At 40.1% G+C, this 21,794-nt stretch overlaps 2 protein-coding genes across 8 annotated transcripts in view; one reads left to right on the plus strand and one right to left on the minus strand.

The window, feature by feature from the left end:
* AK5 (adenylate kinase 5) overlaps nucleotides 1-13,260 on the plus strand; it is a 285,808-nt gene extending 272,548 nt beyond the window's left edge. For both annotated transcript variants that reach the window (XM_055140783.1, XM_055140782.1), the window contains exon 14: nucleotides 12,033-13,260. In XM_055140783.1, the coding sequence (XP_054996758.1) occupies nucleotides 12,033-12,101 (69 nt within the window). In that variant the 3' untranslated portion in view covers nucleotides 12,102-13,260. The remainder of the gene's footprint in view (nucleotides 1-12,032) is intronic.
* Nucleotides 13,261-21,794, minus strand: part of ZZZ3 (zinc finger ZZ-type containing 3) — a 70,569-nt gene continuing 62,035 nt past the window's right edge. For all 6 annotated transcript variants that reach the window (XM_055140781.1, XM_055140780.1, XM_055140776.1 and 3 more), the window contains 3 exons: nucleotides 21,494-21,628; nucleotides 19,613-19,713; nucleotides 13,261-19,166 (listed from right to left, as the gene is read on the minus strand). In XM_055140781.1, the coding sequence (XP_054996756.1) occupies nucleotides 19,022-19,166; nucleotides 19,613-19,713; nucleotides 21,494-21,628 (381 nt within the window). In that variant the 3' untranslated portion in view covers nucleotides 13,261-19,021. The remainder of the gene's footprint in view (nucleotides 19,167-19,612; nucleotides 19,714-21,493; nucleotides 21,629-21,794) is intronic.

Raw genomic sequence — 21,794 nt, forward strand, 5'->3', positions numbered from 1 at the left:
CGGAAAGGAGAAGTTTCAAGGAGCCCCGTGGTTCAGTCTTCACTGTTGCCAAATGAGATATAATCTTCCCTCTGTCCTTGAAAGGCTTCAGAAATTCATTCTTCCTGACTGCTGGAAACAGCCTTTTCCCAGCCCTCTCCCTTCTGGCCTGTCTGACCTCCTGATTGCTGCAAAAATTCAGTGTGATATTGTTTGCACCCACGGGGTCCTGTAGAAATTAGTTGGGCTCTCCCTGTTCTGTATCCTCACAAAACAGCAGGCAAATCACAAGGCTAGACCCACGTTCTCCTCTCTACACATTCTTGATCTTCCTTCTCTGAATCACAAGGCTAGACCCATGTTCTGAATCACACGGTTAGACCCACGTTCTCCTCTCTACACATTCTTGATCTTCCTTCTCTGACTGCTCGTGACTCAAGGCATGGTTTGCTTATATTTGAATATATTGCCTATATTCGAGTAAGTCCTTCACTGGGCACCACTCACACAGGAGTTCTCGAGGGGTGACTCCTGGGCGTTCTCACAATGGACAACCAGAGCCATTCCATCAATGGTCCATGATATATTTATCTGATATTTATGGGGCATCTCCAATACCCAAGGCACGGTGAGCTTTGCACTCAGGAATTACTCCTGGCAGTAATCCCTGAGCATCACCAGGAGTGACCCAAAAAGGAAAAAAAAAGAAGTGATGCAATTATTTTGTGTTTCATGTAATTAAGAGTTGAAAAAATAGGTTTCACATACCAAACCTGTCCCAATATATTTTTTTGATTTCCCAATAACTTAAAATAAGTGAATCAAATATCAAATGTTAACCTGGAGACCAGAGAGATACTACAGAGCTGGTCCTTGTTATGCCTGTAACCAATCTCCATTTGATCCCAGGCACCACATTTAGTCCCCCAAGTACTACCAAGAGTGATCCCTGAGCACAGAGCCAAAGAGTAATCCCTGAGTGTAATCAAGTGTGGCCAAACCCTTTCCCTGCCTCCCACAAAAATAGTTAACCACTACAGGGATGCAGAGTTAGTACAAGAGGTAAAGTTTTTGTGTTTTTGTTTTTTTTTTGCCTTATGGTCCTATTGACCTGGTTAGATCTCTGGCACTGCATATGACCCCCTGAGCAAAACCAGGAATCACTCCTGGCACAGAGCCAGGAATAGCCCCTGAATACTGTTGCATGTGGCCCAAACTTACCCACTTCCCAAAGTTAACCTCTATGGAAAATGGTATCATAGAGACCTCTCAAAAAATTAATTAAGAATTAAGTTTCCAAGTAACCCAGCAATTCAGTTTCTTGGCATTTACCCCAGAATCCCCAAACCATGAATTTGAAAGGACTTTTGTACTGCTGTATTCATTGCAGTGCTATTCATTCAGTGCTATAGCCAAAATCAGGAAACTCTAGTGCCCAAAAACAGAGGAGTTGATTAAAAAACCATAGTATATAAACTATTCATTTATAAGAAAAGATGAAATCACGCAGTTTGCTGGCCCAAGAATGGAATTAGTGTGTATTGTGCTGAGTTCAGTCAAAGGGAGGAGAGCAATGACCAAATTATCTCCCATTGGTGGAGTATAAAGTATAGTCTGGGTATAACAAATGGCCAATGACAACAGACCCTGTGTCTGTCTTTAGGGGATTGGAGAAACACCACAGCAGGTAGGACACTTGTCTGGCATGTGGCTGATCTGGATTCAATACCTGGCACCCTTTATGGTCTCCCAAGCCTAGCCATGAGTGATCCCAGAACACAGAGCCAGGAAGGTGTTCTCCCACCTCAAATGGAAAAAAAAAAGTCTATTATTAGAAGTGAGTTAGCTCAGGTGGAGGTGTTGGTGACAAAGGACTAGAGACAGGGTGAGGAGATGCTGGTACTCTGATGGAAGGTGTGGTGTGGCAGCAGTATTGTAAATGATAGTGCCCAAATAAAACAAATTTTTAAGTTAGATTCCTTTTAATGACAATATATTACAAACTCAGTTCCCCCATTGTTTTGACCACATTTTGCTTTACTTTATTTGGGGCTGAAGGGTGTTCAGGGGTCCATGTGTGCTGGGGATCAAATTGGGATTTGCTACATGCAAGGTAAGCACCTTACCTCCTATACTATCTTATCATTGGCCACATTTTAAATGTTCTGTAGCACTATAGCACTGCCATCCCGTTGTTCATTGATTTGCTCGAGCAGGCACCAATAACATCTCCATTGTGAGACTTGTTGTTACTGTTTTTGGCATATCGAATCCGCCACGGGTAGCGTGACAGGCTCTGCCATGCGGGCGGGATACTCTCGGTAGCTTGCCAGGCTCTCCGAGAGGGATGGAGGAATCGAACGCGGATCAGCCACGTGCAAGGCAAACACCCTACCCGCTGTGCTATCGCTACAGTCCAACTGCTCAGAATCCATATATAACTAGACTTCGTAGACTAGTTTGGAATTCTGCTATCAACGCAATGCCCATTAGTTATAAATGTTCAGAATCCATATATAACCAATGGATACTGCATTGATAGCAGAATTCCAAACTATTTTACAAAGTCTGAGCTAAATATTTCAAGTGATGGAAGGAACTGTAGAGTAATTATGAGTAATTAACTGAAGAGTAATTAGGTAAAAGATCTACCTGGAAAAGAATAGAATTTTTTGTCATTGTTTTTTGTTTGTTTTTTTCCCTTTTTTGAGCCTGTCTATTTTTGATGGGTAGAGAAGGACATGTAGTTGCAGGTGTACAACAAAATTGAAGGGAGATCCCCTATTTACCTTCTGACCTCACACATGCATAGCTTCTTCCATTATCTTAACAGAATAGCATTTTTTTCTTTGAGCTCATTTGTTTTTAATCAAAGACAAAACTACATTGGTTCAGAATAGTCACCAGTTCATTCTTGATGGCTACGTACTATGGGTTTGGACAAACATATAACGACATATCTTATCATTATATCTGTTTTACAACCCTGAAAATCCTCTGTGCTCTGTCTATTCATCTTCCACCCCATGGATACCAGCTCCACCTCTGGCAAGCATTGGTCATTTTATGGTCTCCATAAATTTGCTTTTACAGAATGTGTATTAAAGGTTACCATGTCATTGTTTTTTTTAAAAAAGACATGTTTGTCAAGTTGAACACTCCAAAAAGAACTGGGAGAAGGAACAAAGAAAGAAAAACAATTATAATAGTTGGAGATGATCACTCTGAACAAGAACTGAATGCTGAATGTAGGTAAAGGGATATACATTATAATCTTTCAATATCAGTATAGCAAGCCATAATGCCCAAGGGAGAGAGAGAGCGAGAGCGAGAGAGAGTGAGAGAGTGAGAGAGAGTAAGAGAGAGAGCGAGAGTGAGAGAGAGCAAGAGAGAGTGAGAGACTGAGAGAAAGCGAGAGAGAGAGTGAGAGAGTTAGAGAGCGTGAGAGAGAGAGAGAAGAAAAGTGCTTGCCATGGAGGGGGGGTTACAGAAAGGAAACTGAGTCCACTGCTGTTGCAAAATGTACACTGGTGAAAGGACAGATGTTGGAACATTGTATGACTGAAACCCAATCATGAACAACTTTGAAACTGTGCACCCACAGTGATTAAATGATAATAAACATATATATTTATATAAATATATTTATATATATCATAAAATTATCACTGTATCACTGTCATCCCATTGTTCATTGATTTACTCGAGCGGGCACTAGTAATGTCTCCATTCGTCCCAGCCCTGAGATTTTATCAGCCTCTCCTTACTCGTCCTTCCCAACAGTGTCGTATTGGAGGCTCTTTCAGGGTCAGTGGGATGAGACCCATCATTGTTACTGTTTTTGGCATATCGAATGCGCCACAGGGAGCTTGCCAGGCTCTGCCGTGACATATGTATAGGAAAAGAAAAAGAAGAATACATGAGGTAGAAACAAAAGATATGAACCTATCAAAATGATTCAATCTGAAGGAGCACTTCAGTGGAGAAGCAGGAAGATGCTGTCTGTTCCCCATCCAAGCTCTCCTGTTAGTACCATGTGGACAATCAGATGAGGAGCGTAAAATTATAAAATATAAAATAAAATAATTTTTTTAAAAGATAAGAAAAACATATATCCCATGTAACAGTGTTTAGTAGCAATTACAAATTAAAATTATCACTTTTTAAATAGAGGTATCCTGGGGACCACCAGGGTGCAAAGAAAAGGGTGCTGCAGGGGGAAGGGGACCTCAGGTGCTGAGGATTGAACTCAGGGCATCCCACATACTGTCACTTGAGCAGCATCACGTCAGTGTCCCACATAACATTTTATTTTATTGTTTTATTTTTTATATTTTTTTGTTTGGGGGGCACCCCTGGTGATGCTGAGAGGTTTCTCCTGGCTCTAAACCCAGGAATCACTCCTGACAGTGCTCAGGGATACCATATGGGATACCAGGTCCACCATGTGCAAGGCAAGCACCCTACTAGCTGTACTGTCTCTCCAGCCCTGCTACATAACTATTTTTTTTTTGCTTTTTGGGTCACACCCAGCGATGCACAGGGGTTACTCCTGGCTCTGCACTCAGGAATCAGCCCTGGCAGTGCTCAGGGGACCATATGGGATGCTGGGATTCAAACCTGGGTTGGCTGCGTGCAAGGCAAATGCCCTACCCGCTGTGCTTATCGCTCTGGCCCCTACATAACATTTTAAATGAACAAAGAGCTCAGCTCATACTTCAGGAAGGCCTGCATCAGCATATGCTGTTACTAGGCAGTTTATAAATCCCCCTTGTTGATACTGGCTGGTGTTGTCACTAAAGCTTGCCTTCAAGCTCCCAGAGGAAGGTGACAGAATTCGCCTCCTTTTCTGTGACTTTAACAATGAGTAAAAGTATGGAGTCTGAACAGCTTTGTGCACTGGATGACACCCAAGAACGCTTCACTTCTGAGAAAAGTATCAAATGCTGGGCCCCACGCGGCACAGGTGCTGCCTGAACTCAGGGAGGGGCTCCCGGTGGAGCAGCTGCCTCTGGTTGCAGAGCTTGAGATTAGAAGAGAAAGAAGCACCTAAACCACTCTGCGAGGGCTTGGATTTATTTAACCCCAAAAGCCTCATGATGCCAATACGTGGAAAACAAAACTAAAAACCCAGCAACCTTTGAACGATCTGGGGAAATGCAGGGAAAACATCAGACTTGGACAGTGTTTAAGCCAGGCAAAGGTCTTTTGGTTTACAGTTGCACAGGGCTGGAGGGAGAGGGTAGACGCAAAAATGTGCAGTTCCCTAAGCGGTGACTGTCCTTCCTGATTTAGCAGATTATTCCACTGGCTGCAGAGCAGAAATATTAACGCTAACTGTTCCACTGCTCCTTCAAGAAGTCAGGTGAAACCTTGAAAATTCATTAGACATTATTTTTCCACTCATAACTTTTTTATTTTTTTAAAAAAGGGGGGAGGTGGGAACCCACACAAACATTTTCTATCTGCTCAAGGATTGTTTACTGGAAGATTTTATATCGTTTCAGACCTAGAAAGGTAAGTTCAATCTTCAAAATACAATCTACTTAGTTTTCTCTGAAATAAACTACATTAAAACTTCTTACATTCTGACTGTTGAATTGTAACCCAATACTTTCAAAGGAAAAAAAGTTAGGAATTTTTACTGTTTCTGGGGAGAGAGGACTTGTGTAAGTTCTTGTTTTAAGCATTGATTATGAAAGGAAAACTTATGTAAAGCATGGTGCAATCCATCTTATTTTCAAGTTTGCACAATTACTACACACAGAGCAATCTATTTGCTTATTAGAATTCTTTTCTATGGGGCCAGAGAGATAGTACAGTGGGTAGGGCACTTGCCTTGCACATGTCCGACCTGGGTTGGATCCCTAGGGTCCCCTGAGCACTGCCAGGAGTGACTCCTGAGTGCAGAGCTAAGAGTGACCCTTCAGCATCTCCAGGTGTAGCCCCAAAACAAAACAAAAATTTTTCTTCTACCTCTTCACAAAGGGTTCATTAACTTGTGTAAATCAAATGAAGTTATGAATACTGAGAATAATTCCTATCACTCAGACGGCACTGAGTAAGTTCTTTTTCTTACCTTTGAGTTAGTTATATATGAAAATCTAAAAGGCACTTACTGTTCTGTAAAAGTAATCTCCAAGGGCAGTCGATGAGCGAACACACTTCCATAAGCAAAAAGCAGCTACCTCCCTGCTCATTACTTCTCTTGGATTTTATGCTCAAAACTTTGGATCTTGAACCTAATGAGGATGCCAGGTTGCTGCAGAGATTTCCCATTCACCCAGAATCAAAGGCTGCTTTTTCCATCTAGAAAGCCTGGTTATTTGATTTTGTCTTTAAATCCCCTCACGTCCCTGAACTATGCAAAGGCAGACCACAGCACGTGACTGGCTGGGTGGCAATGAGAAGCTTTCTTGTATTTAATTAAATAAACAAATCCCTGTATTTAAGCCACAAAGCAAAACAAGGAGGGAGGTGTGGGATGGAAATAGAAAACAGGGAAATAGTCCAAATAGTCCAGCTAACACTGGTGTGTGTGTGTGTGTGTGTGTGTGTGTGTGTGTGTGTGTGTGTGTGTGTATGTGTTGGGGGTGCAGGGGTTATGACTCAGTACTGCAGCCAGCCCTCACTTTCCTCTAAAACTACAACTTGGCCAGATTGTCATGATTTCCTTGAAAAGCTTCCACCTCCCAACCCTTAGAAAACAGCAAGTATTGCCCTTTGGACACTTGTGCTCATTAGCCCTTGATTCTCAAACAAGCCCTTATTTGAGTTCCTGTTTTTGTGGGGAGAGGGGTTTAGGGGCCACACCTCACAGTGTTCAGGGGACCATATGTGGTGCCGGGGATTCAAACTAGTTATGACACAGGTAACCACATGCAAAGAAAGTACCTTTCCTATCTCCTAACCTGTCTCTTCAGACTCGGTTACTGGGGTTTTTGGTGGTGGTGTGGGGAAGGGCGGGGGGCAGGGAATTAGGGTTTTATCTTTTTGGTTTTTATGGTTTTGTTTTTGGTTTTGAGTCACACCCAGTGGCTGTCAGGGCTTACTTCTGGCTCTGCAACCAGAAATCACACTTGAGCACAGACCGGAGGTTATCCTCTGAGCAACACTGGGTGTAACCCAATTTCTCCCCTACCCCCAATTTCTCAGAATGAGTCTATTGAGGGTGAGGCAGGTGCATGCATTTGTGAAAGATGTTACTGAATTATACGCATAGGAAAGTTTAAGAAAACAGGATGTTTGCAGAGAAGGGGCAAGAGGATGTTCACTCCAGAGCTAGCTTTGTCTGGCTCTATATGCCCTTTCTTGCCTGTGGGGTCTTCACATGTGAGATGCTACCTTTGTGACTTGGGCCCCTAAGTTAGTCTGGGGATAATTTCTTTTTAGAGTTTAGATGTACCTGCATCCTACTAGGGAGTATTTTGTTGAGTTTCTATAAGCAAACATCTGGGCCTCTTCTCAAGGGAACAAAAATAAGCCAAATATCCTGAGAGGCAAGCATACAGGCTAATCTTGCCATTGTGGTTGCTGAGATTTATGGCTTTCATGTTCTAATGGGTTCCATGCTGGCTTCTTGCATCCTGTTTTTGTGTCTGGAAAAAGAAATCTGTTGAACATCAGCCCTTTAAAAGGTATTCCCCTTAGACTCAATAATGGAAGGTTTTGCTATCCAGTAATCATCAGTATGCAATTCAAGGCAAATAGTAGAGGTCAGCAAGATATAGAGAAGAGCAAAGGGGAAGAGTGTAAAATCTCGTACACCATGTGAGATGAGAGATCCCAGAACATAGTTTGGGTCTGCCCAAAAGCAGCAGTAAAACTAAATGGAAGTCATCCTCAGATGTTCAAGTAATATGAGAATATTTGTGCAAACAAAGGTGAGTCAGATCAGTCCCCTAGTCTTTTAAGTTACTTCTCCTGGGGAGGAGCCATTGTATACTTGGGGAAATGTTTTCTGACAAGGGCACATTAGACAAACATTAGACACCAAGATAAAGACATCTACTTACAATTTCAGCTTCATTCCTTGTATTAGACTCAACCATCCAACCATTTGAACTAATGGGGGTAATACAATGTAGTTGACAAGTGCAAGAACTTTGGAAGTGAAACCTGGGTTTGAACCAATTTTTGGGGGGTGGGTGGGTGGGGGGCTTTTTGGGTCAGACCCAGCGATGTTACTCTTGGCTCTGCACTCAGGAATTACTCCTGGCAGTGCTCAAAGGATCATATGGGATGCTGGGAATCAAACCCAGGTTGGCTGCATGCAAGGCAAACGTCCTACCCTCAGTACCTATGGCTCCAGCCCTTGAACTAGTTTTTGCCAAGTCACTTAGCTATATGACTTAAGTACTTAAAAATTGAAAACGTTTCAGAGCTTCAGTTTCATCCTCTGTGAAAAAAGGAGTGTCTTTTAAGACCATTGTTAGGATTAACTGGATATTTAAAATGCACTCATGCTCTCTTAGTGATTGTCATTTTTTTCAATGACAATGATTCCTTTTGCTCAGGTTTCTCTGCTCTGCCAATATTACTCTTTAGCCTTGGCAATTTGAGAACACAGACTCTTCAGCTGGGTATTGCCAACACATCACACATTGCTGGAACCTAGGGAATGTGTGTTGGTTGAAAGCAAAGTAAAGGAGAGGTAAAACAATAAGAAATATATGGGGGCCGGAGCGATAGCACAGCGGGTAGGGCGTTTGCCTTGCACGCGGCCGACCCGGGTTCGATCCCCGGCATTCCATATGGTCCCCCAAGCAGCGCCAGGAGTAATTCCTGAGTGCAAAGCCAGGAGTAACCCCTGAGCATCGCTGGGTGTGACCCAAAAAGCAAATAAATAAATAAATAAATAAATAAATACATGGGGGAACACAAACATGGCAAAATGCCTGCTCCCAAGGTGCAGAGCCTCTAGCTGGGACAGACTATTACTCTCTGACTCTTCTGCAAGATTTGTCCTTTACAATTGCTGTTAATACATTTTGTTAGGGTAGGATGGAGCGACAAACCTTTTTAAGTCTTGTTTTTCATTTATTTTGGAATGTATCATAAATACAAGAATGCACACACAAATGCAGAGAATATATACACTGCTTAAGGAATAATAAGATGAACACCAAGCAATCACCATGTAGGAGAAAAATTAGTAGAGAATTCTAGAATCTTAGGTATCTCTCCTCATCACATTTAGCCTTCCTCTCCCTACACTATTCTGACTAGCAACCATCGCTCCCTTGCTGCTGCTATCATTTATGTATGGATTCCTAATCTAGGCTTACTGGATTCAATTATGAACTGAATCATGAATTGTGTGCGTATTCTTTTGAAATTTCTCTAATTCAACTTTGTAAATTAACCCAAATTATTAAGTATGGTTGTATCTGATTTCGTTTCATCACGATAGCACTGTAACACTGTCATCCCATTGTTCATCAATTTGCTCAAGCGGGCACCAGTAACATCTCCATTGTGAGACTTGTTACTGTTTTTGGCATATCGAATACAACACGGATAGCTTGCCAGGCTCTGCCATGCAGGCGGGATACTCTCGGTAGCTTGCCAGGCTCTCTGAGAGGGACAGAGGAATCGAACCCAGGTTGGCCACACAAGGTAAATGCCCTACCCGCTGTGCTATCACTCCAGCACTATAGTATTCCATTATATGACTGCCACAATTTATCCATCTACCACTGGTGGACTTTCAAAATTTTTCTAGTTTAGGGCTATTACCAACAGTGTTTCCACAAATATTTTCTGGTATACTTACACCTCCAAGTTTTAAGTTAATTTTGATGCTGGGACCTCAGGGCATGTCAGACCTCACATTCAGGCACCATTAAGCTATATCCCTAGTCCCTTTCCTTTTTTTTTTGGCTTTTGGGCCACTCAGGGATCTGAGCTCAAGGATCAGTCCTGGTGGCTCAGAGGTCCTTATGGGGTGCTGGGGATCAAACCCGGATCAGGCACATGCAAGGCAAACATTCTACCTGCTCAGCTATCTGGCTCTGCACCTTTTTCAAGACTTCTGTCATCAGAGCCAGTGATGTTCCTTAGTTGTGTACTTGTCTATATATGTGTAAGTAAGCTTGCACATATATAGACAAGTAGGCAACAGTTGTTGAAGAAACCCTCCCATGTTTCTCAATTGCGCTTAAAGGTGCCTCTACTCAAAATCACCTGAAGTTTAATGGCTCCGGGGTAAGACACAACAATATCCACACACTTTCTTCTAAGGAAAGATTTTTTGCTCATCTTAATTTTAACAACAATATGAAGTAAATAATTCAGGGCCTGCTATAGGGGCAGGCTTGAGGGGTGGTTGAGAAAGTTGGAAATAATGGTGGTGGGAAGACGCGATGGTGGTGGGATTGGTGTTGGAATACTGAATGTAATAAATCAAGAACTTTAGAAAAATTAAAATTGGGGGAAAATCACCTAGAGAATTTGTTAAATATGAATATCTGGGCCAAACCTGCCAAATGGAACATCTCTAAAGATGAAGGTGAAGAAGCTGCATTTGCAAGCTCAATCTCTTCTACTGCTTCCCTGATTACCAGGCCACTGATTCCTGTTGGTGTTTTGTTACATTCGGGGTGAGATGAATCCTAACCATTGTGTGTTAGACATTTTGAGAGAATGATTAGTGCCTTTTTGTGCAAGAAATGTGTTTCCATGCTGTGTTTGGTCCATTGCCAATGGCGTTATCAAGTCTCATCTTACTCAACTTTTAGCAAATTTGCAGGTTGATGTCCCAACTTTTGCTTTTATACCCCATCTCAACTTCCCACGTCTGCCATTTCTACTCTGCTTCAACCACCCCTGCCAAAGACTAAGAAATCTCAACCCCCTACCTCCAGTCTTTCCATGACCCCTAACAAAGTACAACAGGACACCTAGTCTTGTTTTAAATAAATTTTAGGGGTCGGGGGTACTACTTACTTTCAAAGCAAAACTTAGCAGAGTATCATACATCTTATAGAAGAAAAATTCTCTTACAGGGGGCCAGAGAGATAGTATAACAGGAAGGATGTTTGTCTTGCATACAGCCAACCCAGGTTCAACCCCTGGCACCGCATATGGTCCCCTAAGCACCACCAAAAATTACTTATCCCTGAGTGCAGAACCAGAAGCCCTGAACACTGATGTGTTATAAAAAAAAAAAAATCCTACAATATCCTACACAAGAATAGTACATTTGTCTTATCACTGTATCAATATATTGTCTACTCCCAAGTTCAGTTTAAGAGTTCATTCTATAGCTTTTGACACATCCACAGCATTTCCTACTGTTATAGTTTCATAAAGAATACTTTCAGTTACTATAAACCTCAGGTTCTGCCTAGTCATTCTTCCCTCCTTTGGAACTCTTGGTCTTTCTACTGTCTCCGTAGTTTTGGTTATTCAAAATATATACTGAGCTAGCTCAGTGGGCGGGAGTGCATGCCTGTGGGCAGTCAGCCCCAGTTCACTCCCCAGTACTACACCCAGCACTTGCAGGGATCGTCTCTGAATACAAGCCAGGAGCCACCCTAAACAGCCCAAACCACCATCTGCCAGAAAAAGACCTTTCCAATGATGAGTATTTTACTTCATATTTTACTGTCTTAAACATCTTGATAGCTCAGTTCGAATGCTGAATAAAGTTCCACTCTATGTGGAATATCTAACATCCTCCTTGTGCAGGATTTGGTGTGAACATTTAAGTTTTGTCCTTTTGGTATGTAACAAGAAGCACAACTGTTGAAATGTATGCTACAAGGTTAATTTTCTAAGAAACTACCAACCTGTCTTCCGGCGTGATTATGCCATTTTGCATAACCATCAGCCAAGACCAAGAATTGATCATACCCAGCATTGTGGGTTCTGATCATTCTGTTATGTGATAATGTGATAATCTACTGTCGTCTAAGCACCTGGTACTTAAACCACATAATATGTCCTTATAAAGGGAGGGCTTTAGAAGAGAAATTTTTAAAGAAAATTCAAACTTAATCTCTAAAATAGCCTAACATTTCTGAAGACTTGCTCTCTTTTTTTCAATACAGGTAAATGCAGAAGGAACACCAGAAGAAGTCTTTCTTCAACTCTGCAAAGCTATTGACTCTATTTTCTGAAGGCAATACTGCATGTAAAGAAGACTGGAGACAGAAAAAATACATACTGAGGCTTGTCCCTTAACAGTGTTAAACCTTAACCCTTTTGTGTCAGCCCCACCCACCCCTATCCTGAAGTTATTTACTCCCAGCTTGAACTATTTGAGGGGTGTCTGGAACCACGCATGGTATCATTGGTACTTTCCAGCCTTTTCTTCATGATTCAAAGTGCTGTCTGCACTCACAGTACACACTCTTCCATTGTAGAGGCTGCACTCATAGCTAAGTTAGTATGTAAGCAGCTATGCAATGTGCCAGTCAATGTCAGTTTTGCCCTCAGGGTTTGCTAGAGCTTGAACATTTGGTTTTCGGCTTATCAAATAGGGAGTGGGCTTAACTCCCCCATCACAGCTTCCTTGCTCCCCAAGACATGCTATTGCCTGACAGAGGACTTGAGTAGTGGGAGACGGGCATGTTCCTCTGGTAGCTCTACCTCTGTAACCAGAGAAATTGAGCTGATAATGTTGTTTTAAGAAACTTAAGATCTGAAAAGAAACATTTAATATGAAATTATATATTCCGCGAGAGCAAAACCCAGACCAACTCACCAATAACATCACTTTTGAGACTGGCTTCTCAGAAAACTATTCTAACAGCTAAGAGAATAATGGGAGTTGTCTACTGTAGTTTTTTTCCTAGGCATGGTTGGTGCTGCCAGTTCAGCAATTATAAATTAATACCAAATGTTAAATAAAATCCTAAGATTTGTTATTGCACTCACTTTTCAAATACCAACTTTAAGTGTCCACTTCAAATGATGATTATTCTTGTTACCAAACATATAAGGAATATGAAACAGTAGCAAAACTGACGTGGGTGTGGAGGGGCATGTCAGTAGGCGATGTTTAAGATTCCAACTTTGCTTTTTGTATCTCCTTGCATCAGACCAGTGAGGTTGGGTTCTCATTTGTGTTATCAGTTGCCAAATCTTACATATTCTACAGGAATTACTGCATCTTTCATTCAGTCACTACAAAAATCAGTTTTCAGCCTGCATGATTCTTCTGTTTCTTCAGTGGTTGTGCAGAGGAGCCATTTCTGGGACAGAACTGTATTTTTTAAGCCATTCCCCCCACCCCTTGAAATGGATATATACAAATAAAATAAATGGAACACAGAATAGCTTTTTCTATTTATTTGCAATTCACATCATTCTGGAAGCAATTGAAGCCTTATTCCAAACAGAATTAGAAGCAAACACAGTAATAGCTGAGATTTATGAATGCTCATATGGTTTTAATTTGGGGCATAGATTAGTTTTGAGCTGTTACAGAGAGAACTTTCAGAGTACCCAAAATACATGGTAATTTTCATATTTCCTTTTTCTCTAGCAGTCATTCTTAAACAGAAATATCAGTGTTTGCTAAAGAAGAAATTAAATTTCTTTGGTTACATTTATGCCTCTAATTAACAAAAAGGGGCATTTTCCTACAACTCACATCGTTTTTAACTGCCCCAAGTTGTTATTCTCTATAGGGCAGCCTCGTAAGTATTTGAGCAAATTAGAAAAAGTTACAGGATGAATATTGTCAGTTGTACTAAGAACAACACACACACATACACAAAGTGACCCAGTGTGGGGTTTAACACATACTACATACTGGCAAACAGTCTATGCCAACCAGAGCTTTAACAGCTTGGCTAAAGGAGATGGGATAGCAGGGCAGTACACACGCCCAGCCGTGACTTTCATGACTGTAGCTGACAGCCCTCTTGTAGTTCAGCAGAGGTAAATAGCTTTACCCAGGAAGAGGTGTAAATAAAGTCTTCTATAGAACTGCTTAGACACACTACTGATTATCAGTTTGATATGGCATCATTACTTCAGAGTCACAAGGAACCTTAAATGTCTCTGCTTTGAAGACTTTGTGGAACACACCACAGCAATCCAAACTCCTTTACAATAGTCAACCTTCGAGCTGACAGCACACCATACGTACTTCGTACTCTCTCACTCAAACAACTACCACTCTCCTTCAGTTCATTTGGCTTTAGCTACACTGGCACTCTTTTTTCTTTGGGGAAAGGGTGGGAATGAGGGTTTGGGCCCACCCAGAGGTGCTCACGGTTCACCCTTTGCAGTGCTTGGGGGTCTGTATGCAGTGCCAGGGATAGAACTGGGACCAAACATGTGTAATAACCCTTGGACCTCTCTGACTCTTATACTGACACTTCTAACGTTATCAGGAAAATTCAAATTCTTGAATTAGGGATTTTCTATTGCTTACTTTCTGCATCTTCTAGACTATCTGCACAGCTACCCCACTGGGGGATTCCCTTACCCCATTCAGATCTCTGTTCAAATTTTACTTGTTATTGAGGTCTCCTTTCACTTTTCCAACTGAACTAGCAAAAACTGGTTCCCACTCTTTCATCATTATCTTTCTTGAGAGCACCTACCTGTCTAAAATTAAAGTATTTTTAATTAACTTGCTTATTGCTGGTATTCTGCATCAAACAACAAGTTCCATTAAGTACAATGCTTTGTATCTCCAATCCCATACAAAGGCAACATTTAAATTCTCTGAATCCTCATTTGCTCATCTGTACAGTGATGATTATAACAGTAGAGGTGCTGAAGAGTAAATAACACATGTAAATCGCTTACTTATACCTAGTACTCAACAAAAAGTGGCTATGTCAACATTTATTGTGTACTTCACTCACTTCCATAGTTTGAACTAGAATTCGGAATTTCCACTCTTGTATTCTATTATATCACTCTAAAAATATGATTAAAGCACGAGTATACATGGATGGTATACATAAAGAGGGTCCCCGAAAGAGAACCAAAACTTTCTTAACCACTCATAGCTGAAGCACAGGTAAGTAAGCCGCAATTCTTACAGTCCTGTCAGAGCCATGCAGAGGAGATATCCTAATAAACGTCCTTTAAGGATAACAGAGAGTTATCCCTAGGATAACTCTGGGAGAGGTAGGATCTCCCAACTTCCTAGGGAAAAAGTATAAATCACAAAAAGAAAATGGGCAAGTTACTAACAAATATTTATTGAGAATCTACTAAGACCAAGAAGAGCCCAGTCATATAGGTATATAGACAGATATAGATGTTCTCTGGTCTTATGGAGCTGAATATGATGACGCCCATTCTCAAAAATCTATTTAATCAGCTATCCAAATGGGTAAAAAAAAAAAAAGCTACCTTTGTTTTGATCACAGGGCACATTTTCTACATCAAGGTTAAAAAAAAAAAACACTTTACAGCCTAAAAGAGCAATGCCTCCATAACCTTGTGGGAAAAACCGACTTGTTATCTGACAACTTATTATATAGTGCAACTAGAACGAAGGTCTTCAAGCTTACCTCCAATAAGTTTAACATGCTATATTTATGACAGAAAATAAATTTCACACGCAAAAATTAAAAAAGTAGCCTTACTACATGTGATGGCCTATTTTCTCTACTTCTTTTAAGAAATAAAAAATATTGCAGCGATGGAGATAGCTCAGTGGCAGAGCACATGCTTACTACATGCAAAGTCCTGAGACTGATTCCCTGGCACTGCATATGCCCCCCTCCCACTAGCACCGCCAAAGGTGGCCCTGGTAGTCCCCAAGCACCACCAGGCCTGAGCACTTCAGGCCTGCACCATGGGGCTGAGCATTACTAGGAGTGGCCCCAGGTCACCACTCCCAGCACAGCGAGGTGGGGCCTCTAAAAATATATATTTTTTTAATGTCCTCATAGACCTCAGTAATTGTTGCATTCTGTAATCAATTTCAACAAAAGGAAAGAGAGGAAAATAGACAAGGCATACTATCAGGTCTTAAGCGGCACCAAGTATGCTTGGAAATAAGTACCTGAGTCAGGAGACACAGCCAGTCTCAACTTTGCCTAAACCCTCATGACAGCACATTTGCTGTCAACTTAGAATCTGTACGTTGTGTTGTTCTTGTTCACTGAGGAAAGACCTTTCTGGTGCCTTTCCCTCATGTACAGCCATGCTTCTTTATTCTGTGCAATAAACCTAGATATATGCTCGGATTCATACTCTAGGAACACACCACACAGGAAAAAAGGACTAAGAAGCAACCCCTCCACACCTCCACCTCTATCCCTTCAGTGACACCTGACTGGAAAGGAATATTCTGGCTCAGAAAATATGATAGTGAAGCAGATGCTGACTCTGCACTAATCTGTCAGGTTAAAAATCCACCAAATTTAAAGTACCACCACCATCCTATTTATATGACCATGAGCAGGTTATGTAACTTCTCTTGACTAGATTTCCTCATAAGAAATCAGGAAAATAAACTTTTGTCATTCAGTTTTAAGAATTGACTTTTTTACTCTATGCTTTCTGGGACATAGTCAACATTGCATTGGTGATCCCTAGTGTTACTAATATATAACACCAATTGTGACCTCTTCTGCCTAAATGTAAGACCAGTGGTTTCAAGTATCACTAGTGATTCCTTCAGTAGATAGTACAAAAAGGACTAGAGCAGTGTTTCTCAACCTTTTTCCAACTGTGGCCCCACAGTTTCCTGAGCTAGAGCACAAGCCTGGCAGCTCGGGGCCCATTCACTGTATGGCCTCCCTAGCACCAATGGGTGTTAGCACTGGTGGCCTGAGCACAGCTGGAAAGATGTGAAGCAGAAACAATAAAAGTTCCTTCATTTCTGATCTTGAGGATTACTTCTGGAAATATATCTGACCTACCGAATAGCACTTAGGAAGCAATGCTTTAAGAAGTGGGGTTAGGATGACATTTTATAGGAGGTGGAAGGCCTACTTGGAAATGATAGCCCTGCCCACTTCCTTCAGTCCTCAACTTAAAATACCACATAACTGCTAGTACTACACATCAGGAACCTTTAAAGTCATGAGGACTATTTGCCTGGAGCTGAAAAATGCAAAGTAACTGCATCTTAAACAGCAAGCAATCCTGTGTCAAGCAAAATTATTAAAATCTTTTGTCCATGAAATATAGATTTAAGTGTATTTGTCTATTGTTTATATAACAACTGTATCATTAACCTCTTCCAATTAATACTCAATATTATTTTTTAGTGGCCCTGAATTGTTCTCTAAAAATAAACATTACTAGACGTACACTGAAGTTACCATTCAAGTGCAACTGTAACTGCTATGGAAGGCAAATCTTCTGGCAAATGTCAGAATACTAAAATAATTCTAAGGTAAGGAATTAAGCTTAAATTCATTTCCTTTTCTTTCAAAAAGGATTCAATTTTATCATTATCACTGCTAACCTCTAATAAATATATTACTTTAAAATTTTTATATTCATATATCTAAAATTATATTATTCTTCTCAATTAAAAAAATTCAGGGTATGATTTTAGTACCCTCCAATGTATTGAAGAGGACAAGTAAATAATGTTCCCCTAATTTAAAATTGAAGAAAAGAGCCAACTCTAAATTTGAGTCCGTATAATAAACCTTAGAATATTTATAGTCTTTCCTAATAGTAAATAATTTCCAGGGACTACAGAGATTTTTTTTGTGATGACCTATTTTATTTGTGGTATGTGTTCCTTTCTTCTAACACAGTCTGATTTACTGCTTCAGCCCAGAGTGAATGAAAATTATAGTCTTACAGGGAGAGCTTCTGAAGTTCACCCTCTTTTCCATAATATAGTCCTTACTCTTCAAAGGACTCAGTAAAGCAAAACCTTAAAAAAAAAGTTTTTGGTTTCAACACTAGTAAAAAATTCAAAATTTAACTAAAAAGGAAGTCACAACAAGCATTCTATAATATAAACAGACAGTATCCACATAAGTTTATTTCTCACAGTTCTCCTGACAAATGAACATTATTCAAGAACATACTGTATACACAGATAAGAAGAAACATACAAAATGTTTTTAAATGATGCACAACAAAATCCAGCAGTATAAAAGAATGCATGTGAACTCTTGCTCACTGCGCAGACTAAATTTAATCACTTGTTTAAATAGTAATAAAAATACAATCTTTTATGGATCTTGTGCAGACTACAAAAGAGGGAAATTATTACCATATATATGATTTTTATATTAGGCAGTTTTCTTTGATGAGTTGCACCCACAACTCCAAATACAGAGGCAGAAGGCTGTGTATTTTAAAGAAATTAATGTTGTGAATTAGAGATTTTACACAGTTACTACCACTGGCACTTTTCACCATATTTTGTACACATCACATGATCATCTTATATAACATTACATTTAAAAAATATATCTGAGTGACAATTTTATAACATTCACACACCATGAGCTGGTTAAGGAAGCAAATAGTTGCCTCCTGTAGTGCTTCACTTGTTGGTAATAAGGACAGTTCATTGTGGTTAAAAAAAAAAAATTAGACATCAATATGGTTAAGCAGCTCCAATTTACTAAGGCCATTCAGTGGCCACCACTGGGACAGTGAGTTCTTTTAAAGTGTATATCCTAGAAGCAAACACCATCATTGGTTAAAACTTTGTCTAAAGAAGTCAGTTTCTGTGCTGAAAACTATTTTCACAAAACTGAAAGCTACTAAACTGTTTTAATGTAAATACTTTTGTCTTCTCATATTTATGCAAGTTCTCTGAAACCTTTGGAATTTACTCTCTCTTGAATGTGTGCTCTCGTTTCCACCTCACCCATTTAAGATCACCACCTAAAAGACTTCTTTTGAGGTGGCGGTGGGAAATTCACCAGGGAAACCCTTTGCTCACCAGAAATGTTCAGCTGCTGAACAGTGATCTAGAGCCACAACGGTGCAGAGCTGGACTTGACGAGAACACTCAGGAAGCGGTCATGCTGTGAGTGTCATTTCAGGGAAAGCAGAGAATCTTTCCAAACTGTGCACATAATTCACAATGATATCATTGCTATGTGTTGAAGAGGACTAATATATAATGTTTTCTCCCATGTCATCTGTTTGCTGGAAAGTAGTTTGGGTCAAGGTAATTATAACTGGTGCCTTGGGACACACAGTAGTCTCTGTCTAAGAATGTTTCTGACCTATAAATGGGTTCTAATTGGTGATCCTCCTTGTGAATATCTGTTTCATGTAGGCTGCAAAGGAAAAACAAACATATCATTATGTGGCATTGGTTGCATTTTCATCCACACATTACAAGACTTCCTCACAGCTCTGCCTCTCTAAATCAATTAACCTATCAGAATTTCTAATAAAAAAAAAAATACTTGAGATGTGGTATGACTGAAGAAAACATTTTAACTGCCTAAAGCAGCTACAACTAGTGTAATCCAGTACATGTGGTGATTTCTAAGTAGTTTGGAGAGACCAGAGCAACAGCACAGCAGGCAGAGCATTTGCCTGCCACATAACCTACTCCTTTTCAATGCCAAGCACTCATAATATCCCCTGAGCGCAAAACCAGGAATAAGCCCTGCTGGATGTAGCCCCACAGATACAAAATAAACAAGCAGAAAAATAAGTACTTTGAAAACAAAATTTCTAAGTGAATGAAATACTCTTGTGTGAGAAAAATACTTACCAGTCCGAACAAGAATCACAAAAATCCAAAGACATTCCTGGAGGACAGTCTTGGCAGTGCCACCGAACCCCCTGGATAGGTTCTATGCCACAATTATCACACTGTTACAAATTCAGAGAGGACAAGTATTAAAGCTATGATGTTCCAACACCCTTTCCCCTACCTTTGGGAAACACGATGTGTACATTATATATCCTTTCCTTTCTCTGCATGCACTAAACAACACAAAAATATTTGCAAATTATAAAAAACATCCTAGCAAACTAACCGAAATTCCATCTACTCAAGATCAAGCTGGAGAGATAGTGCATCACTGTGTTTCTTAAAAAATTAAATCATCCATAGAAACTTTGGCATTTGATTATTAGTGACTACTTGAGATGTAATTTAGGCCAGAGTAACTATCTAGTGTGTTACAGAACTATTTAAGTCTTAGGCAATTAATGTGGCTAATATAACCCAGATTAACACAAAATTCTATCTGAACTTTCATCTTACTGAATCACTCTCTCAAGTCTAAAGGCTCCTAATAGCCAACAGCCATCACAAAGAAAAGGTAGAGCTAGCTCTTTCTCAGCGTGACAGTATAACCCTCAAAGTGTTCTGTATTAATTATGAAAATTAAATTTCACTTCTAGTCTCTGTAATCATTACACCAACTAAAAGCCTGGCTGACTGACAAATAAGTAATGGCTGGGTCTTGCAATAAAATGATCAGAATGAAGAGTTTCCTCTTGAAAAGACAAAGCCATCAGCTACAAAAATCTCTAATGGAAAAACAAGGTCACTGAAAAATCAAAAGAAAAAATTTAATATAGCCTTGCTATCAGTCACACCAAAAAATTGGAGCCATAACTACTTTTTTAAAAAACTTCAATTTATCAGTCATAGCACATATCAGTATTTTTATGTATACCTCTAATTCATCATAGTCTCATTTCTTCCTTTAATCCTAACACATACAATCAATTCTAATACCTTATGTGCTCTCAATCCTGTAAATTTCAAATCCATAACCACTAGTCAAATATAGTATTATGGAGTTAATAATACTTAACAGAGTACTTGAAATTTGCTGAGTCTATCTTAAACTGTTCAAAACACACACTTAACTATAGAATGTGGCTTGTTGATAGCACAGCGGGTAGGGCGTTTGCCTTGCACACGGCCGACCTGGGTTTGATTCCCAGCATCGTATATGGTCCCCCAGCGCTGCCAGGAGTAATTCCTGAGTGCATGAGCCAGAAGTAATCCCTGTACATCACCGGGTGTGACCCAAAAAGCGCAAAAGAAAAAGAAAACAGAAGAAGAATGTGGCTTGTTTATACCTTAACTTTTGTACAATTTACGTAGAAATATGTAGATTTTTTTTGGTCAAATATCTCAGTTAAAATGTGTGCTAAGGGGGCTGGAGTGATAGCACAGCGGGTAGGGCGTTTGCCTTGCACGCGGCCGACCCGGGTTCGAATCCCAGCATCCCATATGGTCCCCTGAGCACTGCCAGGGGTAATTCCTGAGTGTAGAGCCAGGAGTAACCCCTGTGCATCGCCCGTGTGACCCAAAAAGGAAAATAAAAAAAAGTGTGCTAAGGGCACTCTCCCACCAAAAGGCACATAAAATTGGGAATGGAAATACCTAGGTAAAAACTTCTAATATTTACCTCAATGCATACATATTTTTCTATGTTTGTACTCATTTTACTGAATCATTACCTCCTTGAGATCAGAAATTGTGGTAATATTACACTGCATGAAAAAGTACAGGAAAAGTTAAACTGTGTTCTTCAAAGTATAACTATGCTTGAAAGTCCTGGAAACAAGCTTAAACAACTCTTGTCGGTCTTTTAAAAACTAAATGGTTTGTAGGCTAACTAAAATTTACCTTGAAACCCACGTGTTGGACAAATCCACTTTCAGCTTGCATTTGCTGAAGTTTCTGTTTCTTTAACTTTTTAAACTGTAATAGTTCCTTATATTCAGGTAAATTCCTATACATTATAGGAATACTTTCCTCATCCTGTTCAAAATGAAAAAAATGAAAAAAATTAATTTGAAAATTAAAATTATGTGAGAAACATTTATCTAGTACCTACCTATATGCCTACCTAAGAGTGTGAGCACTGGCCAGTACACGTGCAAGAACCATAACTGAAGTAGTGTGAACCATTGAGAATGAGCACATA

This window comes from Sorex araneus, chromosome 5 (assembly GCF_027595985.1).
Source record: "Sorex araneus isolate mSorAra2 chromosome 5, mSorAra2.pri, whole genome shotgun sequence".
In the NCBI taxonomy this organism is placed as follows: domain Eukaryota; kingdom Metazoa; phylum Chordata; class Mammalia; order Eulipotyphla; family Soricidae; genus Sorex; species Sorex araneus.